The sequence below is a fragment of the Lampetra fluviatilis genome, chromosome 20 (assembly GCF_964198595.1).
Source record: "Lampetra fluviatilis chromosome 20, kcLamFluv1.1, whole genome shotgun sequence".
Lineage (NCBI taxonomy): Eukaryota > Metazoa > Chordata > Hyperoartia > Petromyzontiformes > Petromyzontidae > Lampetra > Lampetra fluviatilis.
In genome coordinates, this window is record NC_136294.1 from 13,445,282 (window position 1) to 13,471,431 (window position 26,150).

At 50.7% G+C, this 26,150-nt stretch overlaps 1 protein-coding gene across 7 annotated transcripts in view; it reads right to left on the reverse strand.

Moving 5' to 3' along the window:
• Positions 1 to 26,150, reverse strand: part of FANCA (FA complementation group A) — a 152,757-nt gene that overhangs the window by 15,955 nt on the left and 110,652 nt on the right. For all 7 annotated transcript variants that reach the window (XM_078865653.1, XM_078865652.1, XM_078865650.1 and 4 more), the window contains 7 exons: positions 25,492 to 25,576; positions 22,405 to 22,592; positions 20,499 to 20,595; positions 18,399 to 18,458; positions 16,964 to 17,068; positions 14,868 to 14,983; positions 5,027 to 5,168 (listed from right to left, as the gene is read on the reverse strand). In XM_078865653.1, coding sequence (XP_078721779.1) covers positions 5,027 to 5,168; positions 14,868 to 14,983; positions 16,964 to 17,068; positions 18,399 to 18,458; positions 20,499 to 20,595; positions 22,405 to 22,592; positions 25,492 to 25,576 — 793 coding nt within the window. The remainder of the gene's footprint in view (positions 1 to 5,026; positions 5,169 to 14,867; positions 14,984 to 16,963; positions 17,069 to 18,398; positions 18,459 to 20,498; positions 20,596 to 22,404; positions 22,593 to 25,491; positions 25,577 to 26,150) is intronic.

Here is a 26,150-nt window from a genome sequence, read left to right on the forward strand (position 1 = left end):
TTCCGCCAGTCCATGGGGGGCTCCCGACTTCTGTAAATTGAATAAACTTTCTGTGGCGGACGCGTACCTGCTCTCCCAGATGGATGACTCCTTGGACGGCTTGTCGGGTTCACGGTTTTTCTCGACCCTCGACTTGTTGTCGGGGTTTTGGCAACTGCCCTTGGATGAAGGATCCAGGCTTAAAACCGCGTTCTGGACACCAACTGGGTCTTCACTCTGCTCCGGCCACGTTTCAGCGGCTGATGGAATTGGTCTTGGCAGGTCTTCAATGGGACTCGTGCCTCATTTACTTGGACGACGTAATTGTGTTCGGGTGCACGTTTAAGGAGCATCTGCAGCGTTTGTGGTCAGTATTTAGCAGGGTGCGAGCGGCCAATCTCAAATGAAAATCACAGAAGTGCCATCTTTTACAAAGATCGGTGCGGTATTTTGGCCACATTGTTAGTGATTCCGGGATAGCCACGGATCCCGACAAAATGCATGCATGCACACATGGCCAACCCTCACGTCGGTGGGTGAAGTCCGCAGTTTTGTCGGGTTCGTGTTGTATTATCGCCGGTTCGTCCCCAAGTTCGCGACGATCGCTAAGCTCCTCCAAGCACTCACTTCCAAGGGCCAGAGATTTCGGTGGGGGGAGGAGGCCGTGTTTGTCATGCTGCGCGATGGCCTCGCCAATGCGCCTCCCCCCCCCCCCTTGGATACCCCGATTTCTCTCTGCCCTTTGTGTTGGATACGGACGCCAGCGACACCGGAATCGGCACTGTACTGTCCCAGGTCGTGAACGGTGCAGAGAGGGTTGTGGCCTATGGGAGCTGTGTGCTGTCCCCCGCAGAGCAGCGTTACTGCGTGACGCGCAGATATTTGTTGGCCAGAGTGCACTTTGTGCAGCAGTATAGGCCGTACCTTTACGGATGGAACTTTGTCGTGCGAACAGACCATTCAGCTCTTCAATATGCCTTATGGGTTGACCAGCCTTCCGGCCAACTTTCCCGCTGGTGAGAGATTTTGCAGGACTACTCCTTCACGGTCACCTACAAGAAGAGTGAACGGCACTGCAACGCGGATGCGCTGTCCCGGTTACCACCGAGGGACCAGTGTGCATGTCTAATGGGTGCCGGCTGATGTAACCATCGGCTGCGGAATTGCCGTGCACTGTTGTGGTGTCCGTAGATGGACCACCACCCGTGACAACTGCTCCTTGTGACGACACAATTGGTCTCACGCATTGGGACGAGGGGTAGTAAAAATGTGCCAGCGGGAATGTCCCTTATAGCCCTCCATGACGGGCTTTTGATGAGGTGGGATGAGGAGCTGCAAAGTTTTTGCATTGTGGTGCCGACTGCTCTGCGGGGTAAACTTAAATGGGCTGTCCACGTGAAATTAATGCACCTTGGGGCGCGTACAACTTTGCTGACACTGAAGCGTGACTTCTTTTGGCCCGGGATAACGGACGACGTGTACCACATGGTCAGTGCATGTGTAGTGGTGGTGTTGACGCGCGCCGACAGTGAGAGATCACGGGGCGGCGCGGGGTGCGTGGTTGTGCGCGCTGACACAAGGTGGGAAATAGGATCGTGGGCAGCGCGCAGTGATTGGTCAACTGGGGTGGGTGCTCTCAGCGACGTCCGCATGAGGGACTATAAAGGGGGACGCGCGGGAGCACTCGGGAAGTTGTTAACCAGTTGAAGATCGAAGACGGAGTTGAAGAGGTAGGGCCCTGAGACCCCTAGTCCCGCTGTCCTTGTAAGGGCCGGGGCCCTGTGTGGCTCGGAGGCGAGACTGTGGGACCCGTGGTCTGACGTCCATGTGGGACGAGGCTGTGGGACCCAGAGTCGAGACGGACACCCCAGCCGGGTGGGTTCCGAGAAGCTACGGGCGTAAGAGCCCGTGTGGGTGAAGCCAGGGGAACCCCGTGGGTTAGGCTGCAGTTAGCCACCCGTGTAATATAAGTTGGTGTTAATAAAGAGTGTGCTACCCGTAAGGTCGTCTCCCGTCAAGTTACTACATTACACATGTACTGACGGCGCACGCCGCAAGCCGCCGTGACAATCCATCGCGGTGTCTCGTATTAACGAGCTCGTTGCTCTGGACATCCTTGGGCCGTTTCCCGCCACTCAGAGGGGAAACAAAACCCTCCTCGTCGGGGTGGAACACCTGTCCCGGTGGCCGGTGGCGTGGCCTATGCCAGATCAGTCGGCCACATCCATTGCGGACGCATTTTTATATGGTTACGTTTTGGACAAAGTGGCCCCGAAACAACTTCTTACGGATCAGGGGCGAACAAAAAAAAAAATCTGGACAATCGTCCTACTATCCCCAGACGGACGGGATGGTAGAGCGCTTGCACAGGACTCTCACGTCCATGTTGTGCTAACAGGTTAATGAGGCACAGTCAGACTGGGACTTACACATTCTAGGTGTCCTGGCCACGTATAGGATGGCCCCTCACACCTCAACAGGATTCTCCCCGTTTTACCTCATGTATGGGAGGGAAAGTGACCCCCCATGGAGGCTTAGTTGGGCATGGACTTGGGCAAAGAGAAGGCCGTTATGCCCACGCCCATGCAGGTCATGACTAAATGGCTGACGGAGGTGTGAGAGGCGTCTCGGGGATTCAGCTAAACTTGTAGGGCAACGGGAGTCCGGGACCCCATGGACCGCTGGGGGCAAGACGTGGGGTTGCATTGTCCCCAGGTGCCCCTGAGTACGTCCCCCAAATTGCACCAGCCGTGGCAGGGCCCTGTTGAGGTGATTGGAGTCAAGAGGCCGCAGTGCGTGCATATAAAGGTTGGTCGCCGGCGCTGGTTTGTGCACCCGTCACGGTTGAAACCCTATATTCCGCCCTGTGTTGACAGTTCATCTCCACCTCCTGAGTGCCGGGTGTCTGACGTGTCCGACAAGCTGGGGCGAGCGAGCCTGGAGGTTACGCCTCAGAAGAATTCCATTGTATCGCCCGCAGGATTCCAGCGCCTGACGCCCTTGAGGAGTGGCTCAAGAAGAAGCACATTAAGGTCCTGGAGTGGTCTAGCCAGTCTCCAGACCTTAATCCCATAGAAAATCTGTGGAGGGAGCTGAAGGTTCGAGTTTCCAAACGTCAGCCTCGAAACCTTAATGACTTGGAGAAGATCTGCAAAAAGGAGTGGGACAAAATCCCTCCAGAGATGTGTGCAAACCTGGTGGCCAACTACAAGAAACGTCTGACCTCTGTGATTGCCAACAAGCGTTTTGCCACCATTTTCAGTAAAGTCACGTAAGTAAAAAATGAAATAAAAATTAATGAAAAATAAAATAATAAAAAATCACGACGTTTCGGAGGCAACACAAGTCTCCGTCATCAGGTGGGACCGTCACAGCCAGATTTGCTGTATCAAGTGAGGCAGGGATTCCAAGATGCAAGTTCTTAAATACAAGTTAGGGGGAGGAGAGGGGGGGAGCTTATCAGAATGTGGTAGCCAATGAATGGAGCATATCGGGAGGGGGGGGGGGGCGGGGCTAAAAGAGAGCACGAGGTACACGAGGTGCACGTAGACGTGGACGTGTTTGTGCGCAAGTCCCTGTTGGTGAGCATGATAACGTATTGGAAGGGGGGGGGGGGCTAAAAGAGAGCACGAGGTGCACGTGCACGTGGACATGCCTGTGCACAAGTACCTGTTGGTGCACATGATAGAAGAGAACGAAAATGCCCATGTTGTTTATACCAGTGTTGGCTGACAATAAAGAGAGTACTGTTAAACGCTGGGGATGTTAACACTCGGTAAAGTAAAATAGTGCTTGTCAGATAAGATGGTCCAAAAATGTGTAGTTAAATCTTATTTGCATGGTTAATAACATCTTTCCAATGATTACTAAGTTTGTACCCATCATCACGGTTGAAATTATGTCTGTTTGTATATCTGAATGGCTTCGTGTACAAACCTTTGATGGTAGCCAGAGGGTTTGCAGAGCACCTTGGTCTCGGAAAAACCAATATCATGAGAGCCCACCGCGTTGTAGCAATGATCGGCAACGGCGGAAGACTCAATTTTGCCGTGTTTCAAATCTGACTTGTGCTCGCGGACACGATCAGAGACATGACGTTTCGTTTCCCCAATGTAACAATCACCACAGCTGCAACTCAGTTTATAGACTCCAGGGTATTGCAAATCAGGGATGACATCCTTCACAGATGGAATTAGATCACGGATTTTATGTACTGTACTGAATCGGACTTGGATCTTATATTTGCTTAGAATTTTGGAGATCTTTTAGGTCACGCATGCTATGTATGGCAACGTGATAGTTTTGATCGGAGTTTCAAGTGGCTGTTTCTGTATGGTGGGAGAAACAGCTTGGCGGATGGTGCGGTCAGAGTATCCGTTCATCCTGAAGGCCCGATGTACATGTCTTAATTCACTGGCCAGGTGGTGTTGGTCAGAAATGCCATGAGCTCTGTGATATAGCGTTTTGATGAGAGAATTCTTTTGAGATGGGTGGTGGTGGGAATCCGGTTTCAAGTAGGAATCTGTGTAGGTGGCTTTTCTGTAGACAGAATGTCCCAAGGATCCATCAGGTCTCCTCTCAAACAGAATGGTAGTTTGCCATCTTTCTCCACTTCCATGATGAATCTGATGGATGGGTGTCTGGAATTGATGTGGTCCAAGAAGTGGTTCAATGCTGGGAGGCCATGTTTTGCAGAGGGGTCAAATACTTATTTCCCTCATTAAAATGCAAATCAATTTATAAAAATTTTGACATGCGTTTTTCTGGATTTTGTTGTTGTTATTCTGTCTCTCACTGTTCAAATAAACCTACCATTAAAATTATAGACTGATAATTTCTTTGTCAGTGGGCAAATGTACAAAATCAGCAGGGGATCAAATACTTTTTCCCTCACTGTAACAATTACAACCATTCACACAGCCACATAACTAAACTGGGATCTGGAACTAGAATAACGCTCTGTGGTTAACGTGGAGATCTCTTGTGCGGGTAAACGTCTCCACGTGCGACGCTCCGCGCGCCATGTAACTCACGCGCACGCACTCACGTTCACCGACAGGATGCTCGTCTGCCGCAGAATGGCTGCGGCTGCCATCCCGGCCACTCGGTGCAGCGCTACGGCCCAGGCCCACGCTCCGTCTCCGGGGACATCTACGGTGACAGTGGAGCCAACACAGCCCTGCACGAGCCTGAAAAAGGGCACAAAGACACGGCAAGCTCAGGTAGCCCACAGCTGGGACATCATCATCACCACTCTGCTGTCCGGATATGGAACTGCCTCCCTGAACACATTGTTGGCAAAATAACCGATTCTGGTCTTCAGGCGTTCAGATGCCGAGCACATGGACATATCCTAACTTCACCACACGCCTTGCAGGACCGAGTCTTTGAGCTGCAGTAAACCAATTATTATGCCGATCCGATGACATAATGTCTGATATGGCTGTGTTCACAATTGCACCCAATAAAACAATCCTCATGATCATTATATCATATTGATACTGCGCTCTCATGCAGTGCAGCTCATTACACCAGAGCGCACAAGGGTATTTGAGATCATGAATCTTTATATACATGTAGAGTTTCTCTGATTATTTTACAGAGGATAAGCGACTTATATCACATCTCAAACATTTATTATATTTACCAGGTAAGGACCACTGAGCAATTTCGCTCTTTTTTCAGAAACAATGTGGCCACAAATGATAGCTCAACAAAGTGCCTTATCACGTAAAAATGTATAGCAGCCAAATACTCTAAACGCATGTTTATAAATGTGGAGAGAAAAACCGGAGGAGCCGGAGAAAACGGACGCGACCATGGGGAGAAAGACGTGCAAACTCCAAATATTAGGGTCAGGATCAAACCCATCAACTTCTGTATACATCTCGCCTCTGTTGTGCCCAAATGATCCAGGATGCAATGCTAAAATATAAATACTTGCACATATATTACGACTAACATTTAGTACAGTATATGCTCGTGTGATGTAAGAGAATAAAGTTTAGATGGAAGCATATTATATAATTTTTACGACGTAGAATTGTAATGTATTACTTGCTGTTAGTAACTCAGCTTATTGTAGAGTATAGTAAGTATACTGATGGTGCTATGCAGTTTATACTTTAGTTTTTTATGTAGTTTATACTTTAGTTTTCTACGTGGTTGCTTAGTAACTGCAGCTACATATCATTAACATTCCTTTCCTTTGTGAATGCTACTCCCTGCACCCCCCCTTGGTGCTGCTGATCCTGCATAATGCATGGGCATAATATGACTTTGAAACCCCCCCGCCCACCTCCTACGCATTTTCCATGAATAATGCTAAATTCCTCTTCATATGCACATTCTTTTTGTTAAGGCACTCTTCCACCTCCAACCCAGTTTATATATAAGCTCCTAGCTTGGTAGTGTCTCATTCTTCACCTGAAGACGGCTGCTTGCGTTGTAGCCGAAACGTCGTGAGAATTATTTCATTTTATTATGTTTTATTTTTATTATTTTATTACTTCCCTTCTACGTGACTTTACCGAAAGAACCAAGAAGATAACATTTATCCATAAAGCAAAGACGAAGAGCAATATAAATATAATGCGAATTAGAGTTTTCACGCAGGAAACCAGACTGAGTGGAAGACTATTTTAGGAGGGTCCTGCATTCGAATGTTTGAGTTTGGCCAATCCAGTATTCATTTGGATTTGTGTGAGAGGAAAACAAAGAGATGTTAACTACCTCACCTGGTATACAAGAGGCCGTGGGTTCGAGTTAACATCTCCTAGCCACCCCAAGTGGCACCTGTCCCCTGTGCTGCACAAGGTGGCTCGGCACCGGCCTACAAGGGGGCACTCGTGTGGCAGGAGGCTGACAATGATTGGTGATATATGTCATCACAAATTTGAGTGATTTTTGCAGGAATTTTTTTTGAAATTTGCAAATGTGGACCGTGATGCTGAACACACACAAATTGCCTACTCCCCCATTTCATATGACATCACGGGATCTTTAACGTTCACACTGTGAAACAGACAACGCGTAGAATTTCACGGTTAAAAAACACTGCAGTCAGGCCTGCCGGATTAAACACCACAAATGTCCGTAACAAGCGGCGAACGTGCTACCACCGGACTACGTCACCACCCAATACAGTACAGACAGTACGCACGACAACGTTCTTAATGACGTCTTAACTCTGCTGCAGGGGTGCGGATCGTGTGCCCAGCGATTTAAATTCGCAAAGCCAACAGTTACTTGTCAAGTGCCAATTAGGAACAGCCCACACACAATATTTATTCTGTCTCTGTGAGCATCTGATCGGGTCCTGGAGAATGTTTTCAATAACACTGCATTGATAATTTTTGAGTTGTACTCAGGCAATTATGGTCACAACAAGGAGCACTGCATGCTCCGACACTCATTGTTATTTTTCACATTATTGGAAAATGCCAAACAAAGTGTTATCCAATGCAGAGGGCGCCATGGTGGCGCGATGTTAACAACCCCACTTGGTATACAGGTCGTGGGTTCGATCCTGACCCTGACGCCTGCTATATATTTGGAGTTTGCATATTCTCCCCGTTGTCGCGTGGATTTTTCTCCGGGTCCTCCGGTTTTTACCTCCACATTTAGAAACGTGCGTTTAGAGTATTTGGCTGCTATACTTGTCCACATGGTAAGGCACTGTTTGTTGAGCTATCATTTGTGGTCAGGTCGTTTCTGAAAAATATCTATATAGCTCAGTGGGCCTTACCTGTGTAATAAAGGACTTGACCACGATATCTGGCTCAGTGTCCTTTATTCGGTCCGTACTGCGTCCCCACACGGCTGTCTCTCTTATTCTCTCTGTGCTGGTTCCGATGTCACTCCAGTCCACATCAGCAGCCCCGCTGCTGTTCTTGTCGCTCTTGCAGCCCCACAGCAGCTCCGCTGCTGTACTCTCACACAGCTCCCTTGGCTGTTCCTGCTGCAGCTCCGACGGCCTCGTGCTGTCTCGCCTTCTCGTCGCTCCTGCGACTCCTGGCAGCCACCCCGCTGCTCCTCACACACAGCCTCACTGCCTATCTCTATCTGCAGCTTTACACCTCCCAGTAGCTCCCTACTGTTCCCAGGGTTGGCTCCCGCTTCTGACGGTGCCCCCTCGGCTCGTACGCCCGCGTGGCCCCACACCTTTCCATTCACACCCCGACTGCCTTCTCCTTCCGGTTTACCCGCTTAAGGACCCCCTACCTTTCACCCACGTCACCTGGCTCCGCCTCCTCGTGACGTCACATCCGGAAGGTCGCTTTCGCCCGCATTACACCACCCTCCCCCATAGAAAAAACCCAGCCGACCTCGGCTGAACAACACCAAAGCGTAATGCGGTGAACCGACCTTCCCCCTTAAAGGACACTAAGCATGCAATATAACAACAAGAACAACACACAAGTAACATCGACGAACGTACGGAAGCATGCGATAAATACGACGGCAAGAACAAGAACAATAACAACATACAATCAACGAAACGTAAGCGATTTGGAACGAGTGCGGGTCGCCGGCCCGTCCCGGACGGTCGGCGGCCCACTTGTAGAACGGGGACGCGATGGAACACGAGAAATGACAGGGGGTAATTCCCCTGCTGCGATTGGAAGTCCACCGACATCTCGTGTCCCTGACGAATCAGTCTTGGTCATATTCGGCGAATGCGCCTGCAGCGGGGTCGGAAGGGTCGCCGGGCTTGAAGGTCCCGCAGCCTTGGCAGGCGCCCTCCGAGCAGGCCCACTCCTCCCCCGCGGTGTCACGGTCGGCCTGTCTGGAACAGGTACGACAGGCGCTCTAGCAAGATCAATGGACGCAGGCGGGGAAGAGTCAGAGTCAGCAGCAACAGACCCCGGCAAGGCAACATTGGGAGATGACGCATCACGTAGGGGAGCAACATATGGTTTCAACCGCGACGTATGAACAAACCAACGGCGAGAACCAAACTGAACGCGCGCCGACTGTGGATTGGGAACCTCAATGAGGCGCACAGGACCATGCCAAGGTTTGTGCAATTTAGGAGAGGTCCCCGGCCGCACCTGCGGGCAATGGAGCCAGGCCAGGTCTCCCACCTTCCAGGGGCACTCCCCCTCAGACCGCCGAGCATACCGCTCGTTCCGGGCCTGGGCTTTGGCCGTAGCCACGCGGGCGTTTTCCCGCGCCTCCGTAACCCGGCGAACCGTGTCCTGAATGTATTCAGGGAGTGGTTTACGAGGTCCCTTCACCCCAGTACCCAATTGCACATCCACCGGAGGCACGTTTTCCCGACCATACATAAGGTAAAACGGCGAATACCCTGTAGCCGCATGGGGCGTCATCCTGTATGCCGAAAGCACTCCGGCGATGTGCAGATCCCAATCCGATTGCTGTTCACTCACAGTATGGCAAAGCATGGCAGACAATGTCCTGTTCAGCCGCTCAACCATACCATCCGTCTGCGGATGGTATGGAGATGTCCGTATCTTCTTAGTCCCAAGGCCTGCGCACACTTCAGCCAATAATTTAGAAGAGAAATTTCGGCCCTGGTCCGTGAGGAGTCTCTCCGGCGCCCCCTTGTCCATAATGTACCCAAACAAAAAGGCGTCGGTGATGGCCGCGGCCGACTGATCGGGCAACGGCCAGGCCATCGGCCAACGGGAGAGATACTCAACCCCTACCAGCAAATATTTATTTCCCCTCGCCGATGGTGGGAAGGGTCCCAATATGTCCAGTGCCACCAATTCATTGACTCGAGACACCTGAATCGACTGGAGAGGCGGCACGTAAGGATGTTTAGGCGGCTTACGCCGGGCGCATTCAGGGCACGCGCGCACGTGCCCTACGACATCTGTCGCCATGCCGTGCCAAAAATAATGACGTTGTAACGTCAACAAAGTCTTCTGCACCCCTAAATGCAATAGTGTGTCACAATGGAGAGTTCTAATCAACTCAAATCGCAAGGACGTTGGTACCACCACACGCCAGCTTTCCTGGAACCTTTCTTGCCACATAAGCAGACCATCTCGGAGAGCGGTTCGCGGCCCCACAGCCGAACTCGGACTCCCCTTGTCCCTCATAGACCGCTTCCGCATGGACAACAACGACTCGTCCATCATCTGTTCCCGAATCCAGACAGACCGCGGCAGATTCAAAACCCCATCAGTCGGTCCCGGTTCCATCGGAGTATCCGACTTCCCGACGGCCAACGTGAGCGGCTGAGGGGGGTTGAGAATCGGCGAACACCTATGCGTCCCCGACGCACATTTACAAGGGGCGCGCCCTGGTAATCTGGAAAGTGCGTCAGCGTTCGCATGGCGCACTCCCTTCCGATGTTGAATTTGGAAGGAAAACTCCTGCAGCGTGTCCAACCAACGTGCCCACTGTCCCGATGGCTGGTCCATTTTAAGTGCATATTGCAAGGCCGCATGATCCGTACGCACAATAAAAGAACGACCGTAAAGGTACGGTCGAAATTGCCGTAGGAAAAAAACAACCGCCAAAAGTTCTCTACGAGTGACACAGTAGCGTGTTTCCGCAGGCGACAAGACTCGGCTACCATACGCCACGACGCGCTCTACGCCCCCTTTAGACTGTGATAATACCGCCCCAATACCTGTGTCACTCGCGTCCGTATCGAGAATGAAAGGGCGATCAAAATCGGGATAATCCAATGTCGGGGCCGTAGCCAATAGATCGCGCAGACTCCGAAAGGCCGCCTCTTCCGGCTCTCCCCAAACAAATTTCCGTCCTTTACCCGTAAGGAGATGCAAGGGCCTCGCAATCGTCGCAAACCCCGGCACAAATCTTCGGTAATACGAGGCAAATCCCAAAAACCGTCGAACATCCCCCACAGAGGCCGGAGTCGGCCAATCCCGGACACACGCCGTCTTTTCCGGATCCGTGGACACCCCCTCGGCACTCACAATGTGCCCCAAATAACGGACGGACCGTTGCAGTAGGTGGCATTTCTTTGGTTTGAATTTCAAATTGGCAGAGCGCATCCTCGTGAACACTGTCTCCAGCCGCGTTAAATGTTCCTCAAATGTGCGGCTGAACACAATAATATCGTCCAAATATGTCTCCCACTGCAACCCCGTCAAAACGAGCTCCATCAATCTTTGAAACGTAGCAGGGGCCGCATTCAATCCCATCGGGAGGCAGTTGAATTGAAATAACCCCTGCGGCGTACGGAATGCGGTTTTCTCCCGTGAGGACTCGTCAAGGGGAAGCTGCCAAAATCCCGAAGAGAGGTCCAGTGTGGAAAAGAACTTAGCCCCCGACAATGCGTCAAGGGAGTCGTCCATACGCGGCAGGGGGTACGCATCTGCCACCGATATCTTATTCAATTTCCGGAAATCGACACAAAATTTCAAGTTGCCATCCTTTTTCTTAACCAAGACCACAGGAGCGCCCCATGGGCTGTTAGATGGCGATATAATGTCCGCAGCCAACATGTCTTCCACCGCCCCCCGAACGTGTTCTCGCTCCGCTGGACTCATCCGATGTGAATTTAACCGAATAGGGGCAGCGTCGCCCGTCTCAATGTGATGGGAAAGCAACGATGTGCGTCCCAAATCCAAATCGTCGGAGCTGAATACATCCGAATACGTCAGCAACAATTTACGCAGCGCATCACGTTGCCCCACGGACAGGGAAGAATTTTCGTCACATAAGGTAGCGATCCAACGATTATCCGAACCCCTTGGCTCGGAAACACCAGCGACCACTCCTCGGCGATGCGGACAATCGTGCGTCGCAAACGCCGTAGTGGCATGTGCCACAACCGTACCGGCCGGAACACGGATGTTTTCCACCCCCGCATTAAGCACCTGTAAAACCGGTAATTGATCCGGCCGGACGATGGTCTGTGCCCCAACTAACGCCAATCCCGTTGTTATCGTGGCGGATGGTGACAACAAGACCCCTAATGCTCCTAGCCGATTGGGCAGGGGCTTCCGATACCGCAAGGGTATAAGCATCTGTGAACCAGGTGGGATGTCCACAGATGCGACGGACAGCGCCTGCACCTGTACGGCCGAAGCAGGTCGCCCCCAGGGCGACGGCAGAAACGAGATTCGACGGCCCCCCGGCAATTCAATACAATTCTCATTGATTTTAATCAAAATGGGCATCTTAGCCAAAAAATCCGTGCCTAGTAAGCAAGGAACCGCCAAAGATCTCGATATTAACACAACGCCCGAAGCCGACACATCCCCTATAGATATCTTAGCATCCACCTGGCCCACAATCCCCATACTACCCCCGTTTGCAGCGACGCAAGACCCATAAACCGGACGCACAGCCCCCGGCGGAATGCCCAACAGATGGAAAATGACATCCGATATAATAGTCGCAGACGCTCCCGAGTCGACCAAAATGCGCACGTCCACACCTTGTATGGACCCCGGTACAGTGGACGAACCCGTAGCGGCCGCGACAACTCTCCGTGCCAATTTGCGCCACTGCGTAACTGAATGACAAGGCCCCGTCGATGGCCTTTCTTTAACAACAACAATAGGATCGCGCAACACAGGTGGTGGGTGAGGTGTAAAGCCTTGCCGAGTGTCTGGTGCGTGCCGACATGCCTGTTTCGGAGGTTCCTTGGTCGGCTTGTCCGGTGTTGTGGGCTCCTGCTGCGGCGGACCCGGGAAGCGGGCCCAGCAATCTTTGGCGTAATGGCCCCTACGGCCGCAGCGGAAGCAATCGGCCTCGTTGCGCCGAAGCGCAGGTCCTGCATCCCGGCGGCCCCGTCCCGATGGCGTAGCGCGCGGCCCCGGCCTTCCGCGTCCCGGCCATGGAGAGGAGGCAGCCGTCAGCTCCTGTGGACCCCGCTCATCCGGCACATAGATCGCCCTTGTGGGGTCCCACCCCATCGCGCCTCCTTCCTTGACGGGCCCACCCGTCCATGCCGCCACTTGCTTCCAGCGACGGAGATTAAACTGCGCGTCCAGACACTTTGCTGCCGCCCGGGACGTGAGCTTCTCATGCCCACACACAGGCATGGGGATCCCCAGATCCCGAGACAGCTCCAGCATTTTTCCCAATATGAGGGGCTCGAGCAGATCCTGTGGCGTGTCAGGATATGCTGCCATGGCCAGCTCCAACACCGCACCCCTGAACGCCACGGGCGATTCTTCGGGTGCTCGTTGTCGTTGAGCGAATCGCCGATGTGCGTCGTCAGGTGGCTCATAGGCGTCGGCCATTTCCTCAAAAACTCCACATAACGTCTTCTTCTTATCGGCCGTTATGGAACGGAAAAATCGCACAGATTCGTCGTCCAGTAGAGTCGGCAACACTTCCAAGGCCTCCGCATCGGTCCATCTTGCTGAACGAACCGCCGCCAAAAATCGGCAGGCGAAAGCGCTCCAATCGCCCCCGATAGAGAATTCCTTAACCGTAGTAAGGTGGCGACTCCGACTCCTCTTCACGCCGTCTTCCAATGATGGTTGTTGTGGAGGTAAATTCAAAATGGCGTCGGCCCGCGGCGTGGCTAAGATGGCGGTTTGGCGCCGCGGAGCGCGCAAGATGGCGTCTTCTTGCCGCGTGGCCAATGGCGGCGGCAGGGCAGGCAACGTGGCGGCCCGTGGAGCACCTTCTCGTTCCATCGTCGTCCTTGGCGTAACGAGGTGACACAGATGCGCCAGGACGTCCTTGAGTGTCTCCAGTTGTTCTGCCACCTGTTGCCATCTTTGCTCAGCGTCCGATGTTGTTGACGGACCCGCCATCGCGCCGACATCTTCCACGCCCGTCCCCGTGCTCGCCTCAGCAGGGCTCTCCTCCACCACCCCAGCAAAATCCGTGGTCGGAGGGAATTCGTCGTCGTCGGACGAAGAAGCCGATGCTGGCGCCGGGGGAATTTTCTTCCTTACTTGCTTAGACATGCCGTTTCACTTCTGACCCCAGTGTAATAAAGGACTTGACCACGATATCTGGCTCAGTGTCCTTTATTCGGTCCGTACTGCGTCCCCACACGGCTGTCTCTCTTATTCTCTCTGTGCTGGTTCCGATGTCACTCCAGTCCACATCAGCAGCCCCGCTGCTGTTCTTGTCGCTCTTGCAGCCCCACAGCAGCTCCGCTGCTGTACTCTCACACAGCTCCCTTGGCTGTTCCTGCTGCAGCTCCGACGGCCTCGTGCTGTCTCGCCTTCTCGTCGCTCCTGCGACTCCTGGCAGCCACCCCGCTGCTCCTCACACACAGCCTCACTGCCTATCTCTATCTGCAGCTTTACACCTCCCAGTAGCTCCCTACTGTTCCCAGGGTTGGCTCCCGCTTCTGACGGTGCCCCCTCGGCTCGTACGCCCGCGTGGCCCCACACCTTTCCATTCACACCCCGACTGCCTTCTCCTTCCGGTTTACCCGCTTAAGGACCCCCTACCTTTCACCCACGTCACCTGGCTCCGCCTCCTCGTGACGTCACATCCGGAAGGTCGCTTTCGCCCGCATTACACCTGCTAAAATATAAATATTTTTAAAAATAATGTTATAGTGTGCTTACCCACCAAAGGTATTTTGTAAGTCCTATTCAGCCCTCAGAGAGTAAGGAAAAGGTCCCCTACTCTCTACAACAGCACAGCAGAGACAGCCTGACCTCGACAATTAATTGACTGCAGGATGTGACCCTGTAGAGAGATGGAGGGTGATGAGTTAAGAGCTGAGGCGTGCGCTGTGTATGTTGACCTTCTTTCGCATTGTACATAGCCACCCATGCTAATCGGAGTAAGATGGGACAACAAATTAAACACAAAAACCAGTGATGAAGAAATTAGTTTTCAATTTAGAAAACTGGGGTGTCAGAGGCTGGCAAGGGAACGTAATTATCAGGCAAGGCATGCGCCAACTTGAGGGTTGTTCACGAGGCATCGCTCTGGGTCTGTTCCAGATGCCGGGATCTTACTGCTGGGCGCAGGAGTAGGCTTCATCCAGGCAAAGGAGTTCATTGGGCAATCCGGCCTTCCAGGGCGAGTGGCCACATAGCACGGACAGCACTGGCCTCAGCTGAAGCCACCAGCCCTACATACACACACACACACAAAGATCCCCCATGTAGCCTTACCAGACTGTTAGGAGTGAGCGTGGATGGTGTAGTGGTGAGCGTGGATGGTGTAGGGGTGAGTGTGGATGGTGTAAGGGTGAGTGTGGATGGTGTAGGGGTGAGTGTGGATGGTGTAAGGGTGGGCGTGGATGGTGTAGAGGTGAGTGTGGATGGTGTAGGGGTGAGTGTGGATGGTGTAAGGGTGAGTGTGGATGGTGTAGGAGTGAGTGTGGATGGTGTAGAGGTGAGTGTGGATGGTGTAAGGGTGAGAGTGGATGGTGTAGTGGTGAGTGTGGATGGTGTAGTAGTGAGTGTGGATGGTGTAGTGGTGAGCATGGATGGTGTAGGGATGAGTGTGGATGGTGTAGAGGTGAGTGTGGATGGGGTAGAAGTGAGTGTGGATGGTGTAGGGGTGAGTGTGGATGGCGTAGTGGTGAGCATGGATGGTGTAGGGGTGAGTGTGGATGGTGTAGTGGTGAGTGTGGATGGTGTAGGGGTGAGTGTGGATGGTGTAGTGGTGAGCGTGGATGGTGTAGAGGTGAGCGTGCATGGTGTAGTGGTGAGCGTGAATGGTGTAGCGGTGAGCGTGGATGTTGTAGGGGTGAGTGTGGATGGTGTAGAAGTGAGTGTGGATGGTGTAGGGGTGAGTGTGGATGGTGTAGGGGTGAGCGTGGATGGTGTAGGGGTGAGTGTGGATGGTGTAGAAGTGAGTGTGGATGGTGTAGGGGTGAGTGTGGATGTTGTAGGGGTGAGTGTGGATGTTGTAGGGGTGAGTGTGGATGGTGGAGGGGTGAGTGTGGATGGTGTAGGGGTGAGTGTGGATGTTGTAGGGGTGAGTGTGGATGTTGTAGGGGTGAGTGTGGATGTTGTAGGGGTGAGTGTGGATGGTGTAGGGGTGAGTGTGGATGTTGTAGGGGTGAGCGTGGATGGTGTAGGGGTGAGTGTGGATGGTGTAGGGGTGAGTGTGGATGTTGTAGGGGTGAGTGTGGATAGTGTAGGGGTGAGCGTGGATGGTGTAGGGGTGAGTGTGGATGGTGTAGGGGTGAGCGTGGATGTTGTAGGGGTGAGTGTGGATGTTGTAGGGGTGAGTGTGGATGGTGGAGGGGTGAGCGTGGATGGTGTAGGGGTGAGTGTGGATGGTGTAGAAGTGAGTGTGGATGGTGTAGGGGTGAGTGTGGATGTTGTAGGGGTGAGTGTGGATGTTGTAGGGGTGAGTGTGGATGGTGGAGGGGTGAGTGTGGATGGTGTAGGGGTGAGTGTGGATGTTGTAGGGGTGAGTGTGGATGTTGTAGGGGTGAGTGTGGATGTTGTAGGGGTGAGTGTGGATGGTGTAGGGGTGAGTGTGGATGTTGTAGGGGTGAGCGTGGATGGTGTAGGGGTGAGTGTGGATGGTGTAGGGGTGAGTGTGGATGTTGTAGGGGTGAGTGTGGATAGTGTAGGGGTGAGCGTGGATGGTGTAGGGGTGAGTGTGGATGGTGTAGGGGTGAGCGTGGATGTTGTAGGGGTGAGTGTGGATGTTGTAGGGGTGAGTGTGGATGGTGGAGGGGTGAGCGTGGATGGTGTAGGGGTGAGTGTGGATGGTGTAGGGGTGAGTGTGGATGTTGTAGGGGTGAGTGTGGATGGTGGAGGGGTGAGCGTGGATGGTGTAGGGGTGAGTGTGGATGGTGGAGGGGTGAGTGCGGATGTTGTAGGGGTGAGCGTGGATGGTGTAGGGGTGAGTGTGGATGGTGTAGGGGTGAGTGTAGATGTTGTAGGGGTGAGTGTGGATGGTGGAGGGGTGAGTGTGGATGGTGGAGGGGTGAGTGTGGATGTTGTAGGGGTGAGTGTGGATGTTGTAGGGGTGAGTGTGGATGTTGTAGGGGTGAGTGTGGATGTTGTAGGGGTGAGTGTGGATGGTGGAGGGGTGAGTGTGGATGGTGGAGGGGTGAGCGTGGAGGGGAGGTGAGCCCCGGTCTCACTGCGATGGAGACGAACAGGAGGGGTGACGACGTCAGCAGCTGGAGCCACGCGGAGGCCGCAGCCTCGTAGCAGTGCGGGGAACGCGAGCACTTGAGCAGTATGCCCTGGGGCACACACACGCATGTCCACAGACGCACGCGTGTCCACACACGCACGCGTGTACACACACGCACGCGTGTACACACACGCACGCGTGTACACACACGCACGCGTGTACACACACGCACGCGTGTACACACACGCACGCGTGTACACACACGCACGCGTGTACACACACGCACGCATATTAACATACAGCAATCCCTCGCCAAGCGCAGACTTACCAACCGCGGGATTCATGACGTACAGGACACATCGGGTTATTTCATGGATTTTAACACTGGCCTTTAAACATGTAATTGTTTATTATTCAAGTTAAAATTCTATCTAAGATCATTATTCATATTTATTTTTCTTCCTCCTGTGGGGGTCACCTCAAAAGTGGTGTTTAAAAAACTTGCCCAAGAACCCCGAAAGGATTAAAACAAAACACCATTGATGAAGGTTCAAAGATTACATGTGTAATCTTATAAAAACAAGTAATAAATTAACTTAAAAAGAGTATGCATGCATCAATTAATAATGGAAATAGGTTTCAACATTTGCACAAATATATTTCATAACCCCATGTGGTTGTGAAATAATTAAAATAACCTTATGTATCCTCACTTTTGAGGCCATGCTATTTAATCCAGAAGATGTTCTTGCTTGGAGCCGGCGTCCATCCACAATGTTGTGTGGATGCACCGATACCAGAACAGCGTGTTGGTGATTACAAGCCCATGGGCTGTACAGAAGTCTAGCAGCCTCCGACTGTTGTTATTGAGATGATGCAGCCTATGCCTTCCAATTACTCCAGACCAGGTGTGGTTTAAAATTATTGGGATCGTCAGAACCGACCCTGCAGTACAACATAAAAGTTTAATTTAAGCCATTGACAATTAAAATTTTGGCCAAGCGGTAGTATATGTGCCGCGGTGGGGAGATGTGAACTACCTCACCCAGTACACAGGTATTGGGCTTGATCCCGACCCTGACGCCTGTATATTTGGATTTTGCATGTTCTCCCCGTGGTCATGTGGATTTTTCTCCAAGTCCGTTTTTTCCCTTCACATTAAGAAACGTGCGTTTAGAGTATTTGGCTGATATAAATTTCCACGTGATGGTAAGCCACTTCTTTGAGCTATCATTTGCGGCCAGGTCGCTTTTGAAGAAGAGCTATATAGCTCAGTGGGCCTTACCTGGTAAACTAAAAATAGTTAAGTTTTTAAATAGTTAAAAGAAAAGGCTGAACAAGACGTCCCAAAATGTAACCCTGAAGTCAGTGCCACTGGAGTGGTGTTTGGGACGTGTGGCTGCGGATTGCTGATGGTGGCTGTGAGCCAAGGCACTCACTCTCGTGAGATGCAGAGTGATGCTCCGAGGCAGTATGGAGCCCTCGCAGCAGAAAGCCCTCTGAGGACGACACAGCAGCCAACACAGTTAGCACAGCCACGCATACACCCATACACGCATACACCCATACATGCATGCTTACATACAGACATGCACCTACAGCCGGACAGCTTCTACACCAACAACCAAATCCACCTACAGACAACCACAATTACAGGCCGTGTTCTGCGTTTAATTTCTGGCTTCAGGCTATACAAGTGGGCACCTGGGGTACACCGATTGTCATAGGGTTGTTGTTCTTCTTCTTGGTTCTTTCGGTAAAGTCACGTAGAAGGGAAGTAATAAAAGAATAAAAATAAAACATAATTAAAAATTCTCACGACGTTTCGGCCATAACGCAAGCAGCCGTCCTCAGGTGAAAACCAGGTCTGTCGAGGCGACAGCGTCTGAATGAAACAGCACACGTGCTTGGAGCATATATATAAGCTGGGTTGGAAGGGGGGAAAAGGGCGCCTTGACAAAAGAATATGCATATCAAGATGAATTTAGCATATTTATGGGAAATGCAGGTATCACATGCATATCAAGAGGAATTTAGCATATTTAAATATGCTAAATTCCTCTTGATATGCATATTCTTTTGTCAAGGCGCCCTTTTCCCCTCTTCCAACCCAGCGCTCCAAGCACGTGTGCTGTTTCATTCAGACGCTGTCGCCTAGACAGACCTGGTTTTCACCTGAGGACGGCTGCTTGCGTTGTGGCCGAAACGTCGTGAGAATTGTTTTATTATGTTTTATTTTTATTATTTTATTACTTCCCTTCTATGTGACTTTACCGAAAGAACCAAGAAGATGAATCCCTGCAGTCACGAAAGCTTTAAATCGAAATTTAGGGTTGTTGTTTTTCACAATAAAGTAAATTTTACAAACACTTTGCTCTGTGCCGTAGTCAACAAGCATTATTGAACTAAAATCGCTGGACCTACGCACATTCCAACACTGGTTTATTATAATGCACGCATTGCTGCTGATCGTTGGCCCCTGCCTCCTATGTTAAGCTGGCCACAGTATGTGTGTACGTGCATTGAGCACGTGTGTGCTTGTGTGTGTGTGTTTGTTATGCGTAGGTCAGTGAGCTTCTCTGCCGGGCAAGGCTGCGTTGGCTGGGTCATGTGGCCGTCATGCCCAACCACCGCATGCCCTAGCAGCTTATGTTTGGCTGGATAGGGGGGGCTCTAAAGGCACGACACAGGCTGGAAAAGAGATGGACTGATGTGGTACATGAGGATGTGGAGCTCCGTGAACTGGTACCGGCAGTATCAAGATCGGCCTCTATGTAGGAAGCTCGTGAAGGACGCTACTGGACAGTTAGAGGCAGTCGTCATCCAACAACAACGAAGGGCACAGGAGCAACGCTCAAAACTTGCTGTATTTGAGCGACGGGCGGCTAAAATGCAGCAAGTTGGCACAAGGAGTGGCACAGGTGGTGCATCTGCCAGTCATTCTCGGGAAATCAACACATGGCACCTGGGTCTGTCCCATAATCTCCTGCCATTCGAGTTCAATTCCCGCTTACTGCCAAGACCAGTGACGATTATATGAATCAGTCTGGGGCCTCCCGTAGGTTGACTCATCATCAAATTAGTACCTGGTGCGGTGTGTAAACATCAGTAATGTCAATAAAATAACATCAATAAACGCAGCCGCACATGGTGTTGGCCACCCACTCCCTCGTGTGCCATGCCAGCCTTCATAGATGCTCACTAACAGCACTTGCCCCAACAGTCCGGTGAGGCTAGACGGGGGAACTTTATCTGTGTCTTTGTATGTGTGTATATTTAACTTCTTTCTCACTGTGCGGAGCCAACCGTGCTAATCAGAGGTGCCGGGGAAGGAAAACAAACTAAACACAAAAGTAGTTATAAAAAAAATTTGTTTTCAATCTAGACGATGATTTAAATGTGCGTAGCTCCAGCGGCTTTCTAATATCGGAAGAAGAGCATTCCAGGTGTCTGTGGAAGCGCGTCTGAAAGTGTTGCGCAATGATGCAGTGACTGTGGAGTGTGTGTGAGACGCCGGTGAGACGAATCTCTGCTCGTACTAATTCGTTGTTGGTCAGGCTGAAGAGGTCACGAAGGCCGGCGTCGTCTCTGGAAGGCCTCGTGAGCAAGGTCTCGGCAGGCAAGCCCAACAGCACCCTGCAACAACGACGACCTTCAGCACCCACCCACCCCACCTGCTGGACAGTGCCCCGCTAAAGCGCCACACACGGAGCACGACACAGTACACTCTACTCAACCTAGCAACACGAAACACAATACGCTTCTTCACTGACGGTCCCACATCGCCACACCCCCTGGGTCCCCCCTCCTCGTACGTGACAACCCCTAGGCATTCTAGATTTGAAGCTTTCGTGACTGCAAGGATTCATACTCCTTGGTTTTTTCGGTAAAGTCACGTAGGTAGGTGGTGGCAGGTTTAACAACACATTTATATTTACGCGATCTAAGCCAACAATCTCTATTATGAATAATACTGGTCGCGAAAGCCCGACTACTACATGTTAAATTGGCCAATAACAGTTACATTGTGCAGTTTTTTGTTGCTCTCGGAGGAAACAGGACAAACGAGAGGAAACCCGTGCAGAACAAGGGGGGTGAGAGAGAGAGAACGTACAAGCGCAACACAGAGAGGTGCCCAAGCTAGGAGTTCAACTCTGCTTCTTGCTGAGGCGGCTCACATCGTTATCATCACACCAAGTGGTCAGATGAAGGTTGCAGCGTTTGCAATTACTTTCTCACAACCCACACGGATGGAGGGCGCCTCCACTCTGAGGTGGGAATTACCCACACTTTACCCTACGACACGCAGATTTGTCGATCGACTGTGGCATATCCATTAATACCGCTGGTGGTGCCACGATGGAGGGCGCCCCAGTGGTGAGATGTTAACTACCTCTCTTGGTATACACGAGGTCGCGGGTTCGATCCAGACCCTAATGACTATATTTGGAGTCTCAATGTTCTCCCCGTGATCCAGTGTATTTTTCTCTGGGTCCTCCGGTTTTCCCCTCCACATTTAGAATCAACGTGCATTTAGAGTATTTGGCGGCTATACATTTCCACGTGATGTGCTATCATTTGTGGCCAAGTCGCTTCTGAAAAAGAGCTAAATAGCACAGTGGGCCTTTCGATTTAAGAAACTTGCGCCATCATTTCAACTGCCGAGCCAGAATATGGAATTGAACTGGCAACCTGTAGTTTGCAAGTCCAGTGTGTAGAAGTAGTATTTAACAATGGAGATAACATCTAGACCCATTAAGACTCAAGACATCAGTCATATTCCACAATTTTGGCACGAGAAGTGGTAGGATGGGTGTGTTCATGAGCGGAATCAGCCAAGCATGCATTTAATGGTGGGATTCATCTTCTTGGTTCTTTCGGTAAAGTCACGTAGAAGGGACGTTTCGGCCACAACGCAAGCAGCCGTCCTCAGGTGAAAACCAGGTCTGTCGTGGCGACAGCGTCTGAATGTCGCCTCGACAGACCTGGTTTTCACCTGAGGACGGCTGCTTGCGTTGTGGCCGAAACGTCGTGAGAATTATTTTATTATGTTTTATTTTGATTATTTTATTACTTCCCTTCTACGTGACTTTACCGAAAGAACCAAGAAGATGAATCCCTGCAGTCACGAAAGCTTTAAATCGAAATTTAATGGTGGGATTTTTAAGATTTCAAGTGGAGGATCTGGTGTTCAGTGTTACAGACCCAACATGAAGCTTCAGCATTCATTTACAATATGAAATTGGGACGTCCTAAACTATATAATTATAATTTAGCAGTAACATTTATAGTAATCTTAACTTAATTGAATTACTCACTGGTTAGCTCTATTTTATATTTAAACTCAAACCTTTGACAATGCTTAACCAACGTGGCTCAACTTTGCAACATTTATAACACGAAAAAAATGACCAACATTTGCTTTTGGGAAGAGCTTTCACGAACCTCACAAAGGAGTGCATTAGTGTCTCTTGCTCGGGGGTGGCAAAACTCTCGGCCTGCTGCTGCTGTTGCCCTGCAGCCTGCCACTCGTCTAATTGCTGGATGTTCTCCCTCAGTCCCTCGAGCAGCCAGTGCTGGGGAACTTCCTCGCCCAATGACGTGGACGGAGCCTCCACATCAACCGCCAACTCCTGCACACGTCGCCACAGTGAGGAAGTGAGCCACAGTTGTTTGTGTGTGGTCGGTGCGAGGCGGGCGAGGAGGCTGCGTTAGCTGGGTCACGCAGCCCACATACCCAGCCGCTGCCGCATGCATAAGCGACTGCTGTCTGGCCAGACAGAGGGGGGTAAACTATGTGAGTAGAGGAGGACGAGGAGTTGATTAGACTTGCCGATGACTGGTACAGGTGCTGTCAACATCGGCCTCTGTGGAAGAGGCTCGTGAAGGATGCTATTTGGCAGTTGGAGGCAGTCCCCTCCAGCAGCAGCAGCAGAGTGATACTCACAACAACGAGCAGGTAAACTCGGGTCGCCGGGTTTGTATCGCAGCGCGCTAACCGCTACACGAACGCTCCCCACGCTTTAAAATCCACTGCCGCCACCACAAGCATCGGCACTGACAATAACCATCGCAGCTGGTTATTTGACGACGGGCATCAATGTATATACGAGCTTAGCCAACAGCCACTCGCTGGGCTATTGGTGTTGGGTGACTTCAATAGCCAAAGCATATAATGAATGGGGCTACTAAAAAAAAAGAGAGAAAACTCGAGGAATGGTCTTCGGCACAAGAAATCCCTCACATACGACCCTAAACAGCCAGGCACAATTCAGCGCGGCCTGATGGAATAAGGAGCATAAAACCCAGACTTGAACTTTGTCTCAAAGGACAAAATTGGACAGCGAAATTGGATTACTTATACCGGTCATAACCTTCCAGACCACGGCCGCATTGGCACTTCAAGGGTGACCGTGGCCTGGCTTTGAAAGAGAAACCAAAGTTCAATTGAGGAAGCTGGAGCCGAAGCCTGTAAACTTCAATCCATTCAAAAAGAAATCTGACATCTGAAGTGGTATTGGGAAAAAACTATAATTTGTGGCCAGGTCACTTCTGAAAAATAAGTTAATACCTTAGTAGGCTTTGCTTGGTAGGATGGGGATGGTTTAGTTGTATTTGTTTGTGTTTGGGCGATTTGTTTACCTTTCTTCTACTTTGCACTCTATTGTGTTTCGTGCTGTTTGTTGTTGTAAAATTCTTACCCGCCCCTACTGGACATCTGTGAAAAATATCTTTATCGCTTATCGGGTTCCTATTGCAGTATAAATATGCCGATTCTGATACACACGCCATGTTAGCAACCAGAAACAGACTCTTGAAAGAGTTCATCAGAACTGGTGACCGAGATAAGAGGACACTGCACTGCTCGAGTCCCTGGACTCTATGCGAATGGAAACATTGGAGAGATGTCACCGCAGACTTGGACTTGACTCGCCACAGCTCGTTAAAGCCTGGCAGCCCCCCTCTGCAATCTGGATGCCTCGTGGCCAACAGAGCAGCACAAGCCACAGTGAACGCCGTGGCTTCCCATGCGCTGTCCCTATGAGCCTATCGGGTGCGAAGACCAGAGGGGGGTTATAATGTGGTCATGTAGATTAGAATGGGTCATATTAATCTGAGAAGATGTAGTACCTATTATAATTATCGGTTGGGTTAGTTGGAGTTCATCAACGTATGGTGAATTGCTTTTTGTGTTTAGCTTGTCCTTCCCCGCATCTCCGATTAGCATGGTTGGCAATGTAGGGTGCGAAATAAGTTAAACATATATGCATTCCTTATGTTAATTTGAGAATATGCAGTACATATTACCGGTTGGAATAGTCACAGTTAATCAACATATGATAATTAAATGGTGTATTACTCCCCTACCCCACACCCCTCCCCCTCTCTCCCCCCTTTCTTACCTAAATAACCTCTTTCCATGGCAGCTCTCTCGCCTACTTCAACATTTACTTGCTGTGGTTGTTCCACCTGATGAAGATTGCTTGTGTTGCGAGCGAAACGTCGTGATTTGTTTTATTTTATGTTATTTCTACCTACGTGACTTTACCGAAAGAACCAAAGAGTATGTATTCCTGCAATCACGAAAGCTTCAAATCAAGATTAAATGGTGTGTTACTTCATAATACGATTCCAAGCAGTGCCAAGCCTGTAGCTATCAGAATGGTGAAAATAATTTAATTTCTCTCAATTTCAATAGATTCTCGAAATAGCCGTGGCCAGTAATAATTAGTTTTACAGAAAACATAAACATTATCAAAATAAATATAATGTCCTTGTTGGCACGCATGTTTTGCAACTGCCGACAGTTGTGTTTTCGAGAATTTAATATTTATTTGGTGTTCTTTTAGTTTTATGCTAATAATTCGACACAGGAGCAATTAACATTATTCATTGCAATCTACATGATGACATTACCCCCCCTCTGGTCTTCGCACCTGATACGCTCACAGTGATGAAATCACCTTTACTCTATTTAAGACCAAAACAGGAGGACTTCTTCACAATTTTGGCAAATCGCCTGATGAGGCGGGTTGTAATAACCAGCAAAATGGCGCACTCAAATTGTAAATAGTGCAATGAACTCGTAACTAATTGGCACATTTTGTGTCCGGTGGTGGTGGGTTAAAGACACATTTATATTTACGCGATATAACCCAACAAAACCTTTATTGTGGATAATGTTGGTGGTGAAAGCCTCCTCCTATTACTACTACTACGTGTTAAACTCACAGTTTCAAGAATAGCTTGGTGAATATCTGAAATTCTCACAGCGAACGATTCAAGTGGGTATTGATTATCAGATAGTCTCCGCTTTGCGATTGGTGATCGCGGTCGCAATGTGGGATATTCTTAATTGCCCATTGGTTTTGGAGCGGATGACCGCATCTGCCATGCAATTATTCTGATGAGGTTAAGTACAGACCGCCGTTTTCAGGGTAAAATGAAACTGCGAGTAAAGGGAGTGATGTCGGAGCTGCAAAGTGAAGAAGTGCCGAATCAGCAGGAGTGTTGTGAGAGTCGCGTCAGCACCTGCAGCCGGCACAGGAACTCGGAGAAGCAGCTACTGCTGCGATTGCATGGGGAAGTGAGGTCACGACCCCCAGCCTGACTCGGCCTGCACACAGCACACACAACGCACGTGGTAAGAGAGCACGCACTGCCAATCTACACACAGCACGCACTGTCACTCTACACACAGCACGCACTGTCACTCTACACACAGCACACACTGTCACTCTACACACAGCACACACTGTCACTCTACACACAGCACACACTGTCACTCTAAACACAGCACACACTGTCACTCTACACACAGCACACACTGTCACTCTACACACAGCACACACTGTCACTCTACACACAGCACGCACTGTCACTCTACACACAGCACGCACTGTCACTCTACACACAGCACACACTGTCACTACACACAGCACGCACTGTCACTCTACACACAGCACACACTGTCAATCTACACACAGCACGCACTGTCACTCTACACACAGCACACACTGTCACTCTACACACAGCACACACTGTCACTCTACACACAGCACACACTGTCACTCTACACACAGCACACACTGTCACTCTACACACAGCACGCACTGTCCCTCTACACACAGCACACACTGTCACTCTACACACAGCACACACTGTCACTCTACACACAGCACACACTGTCA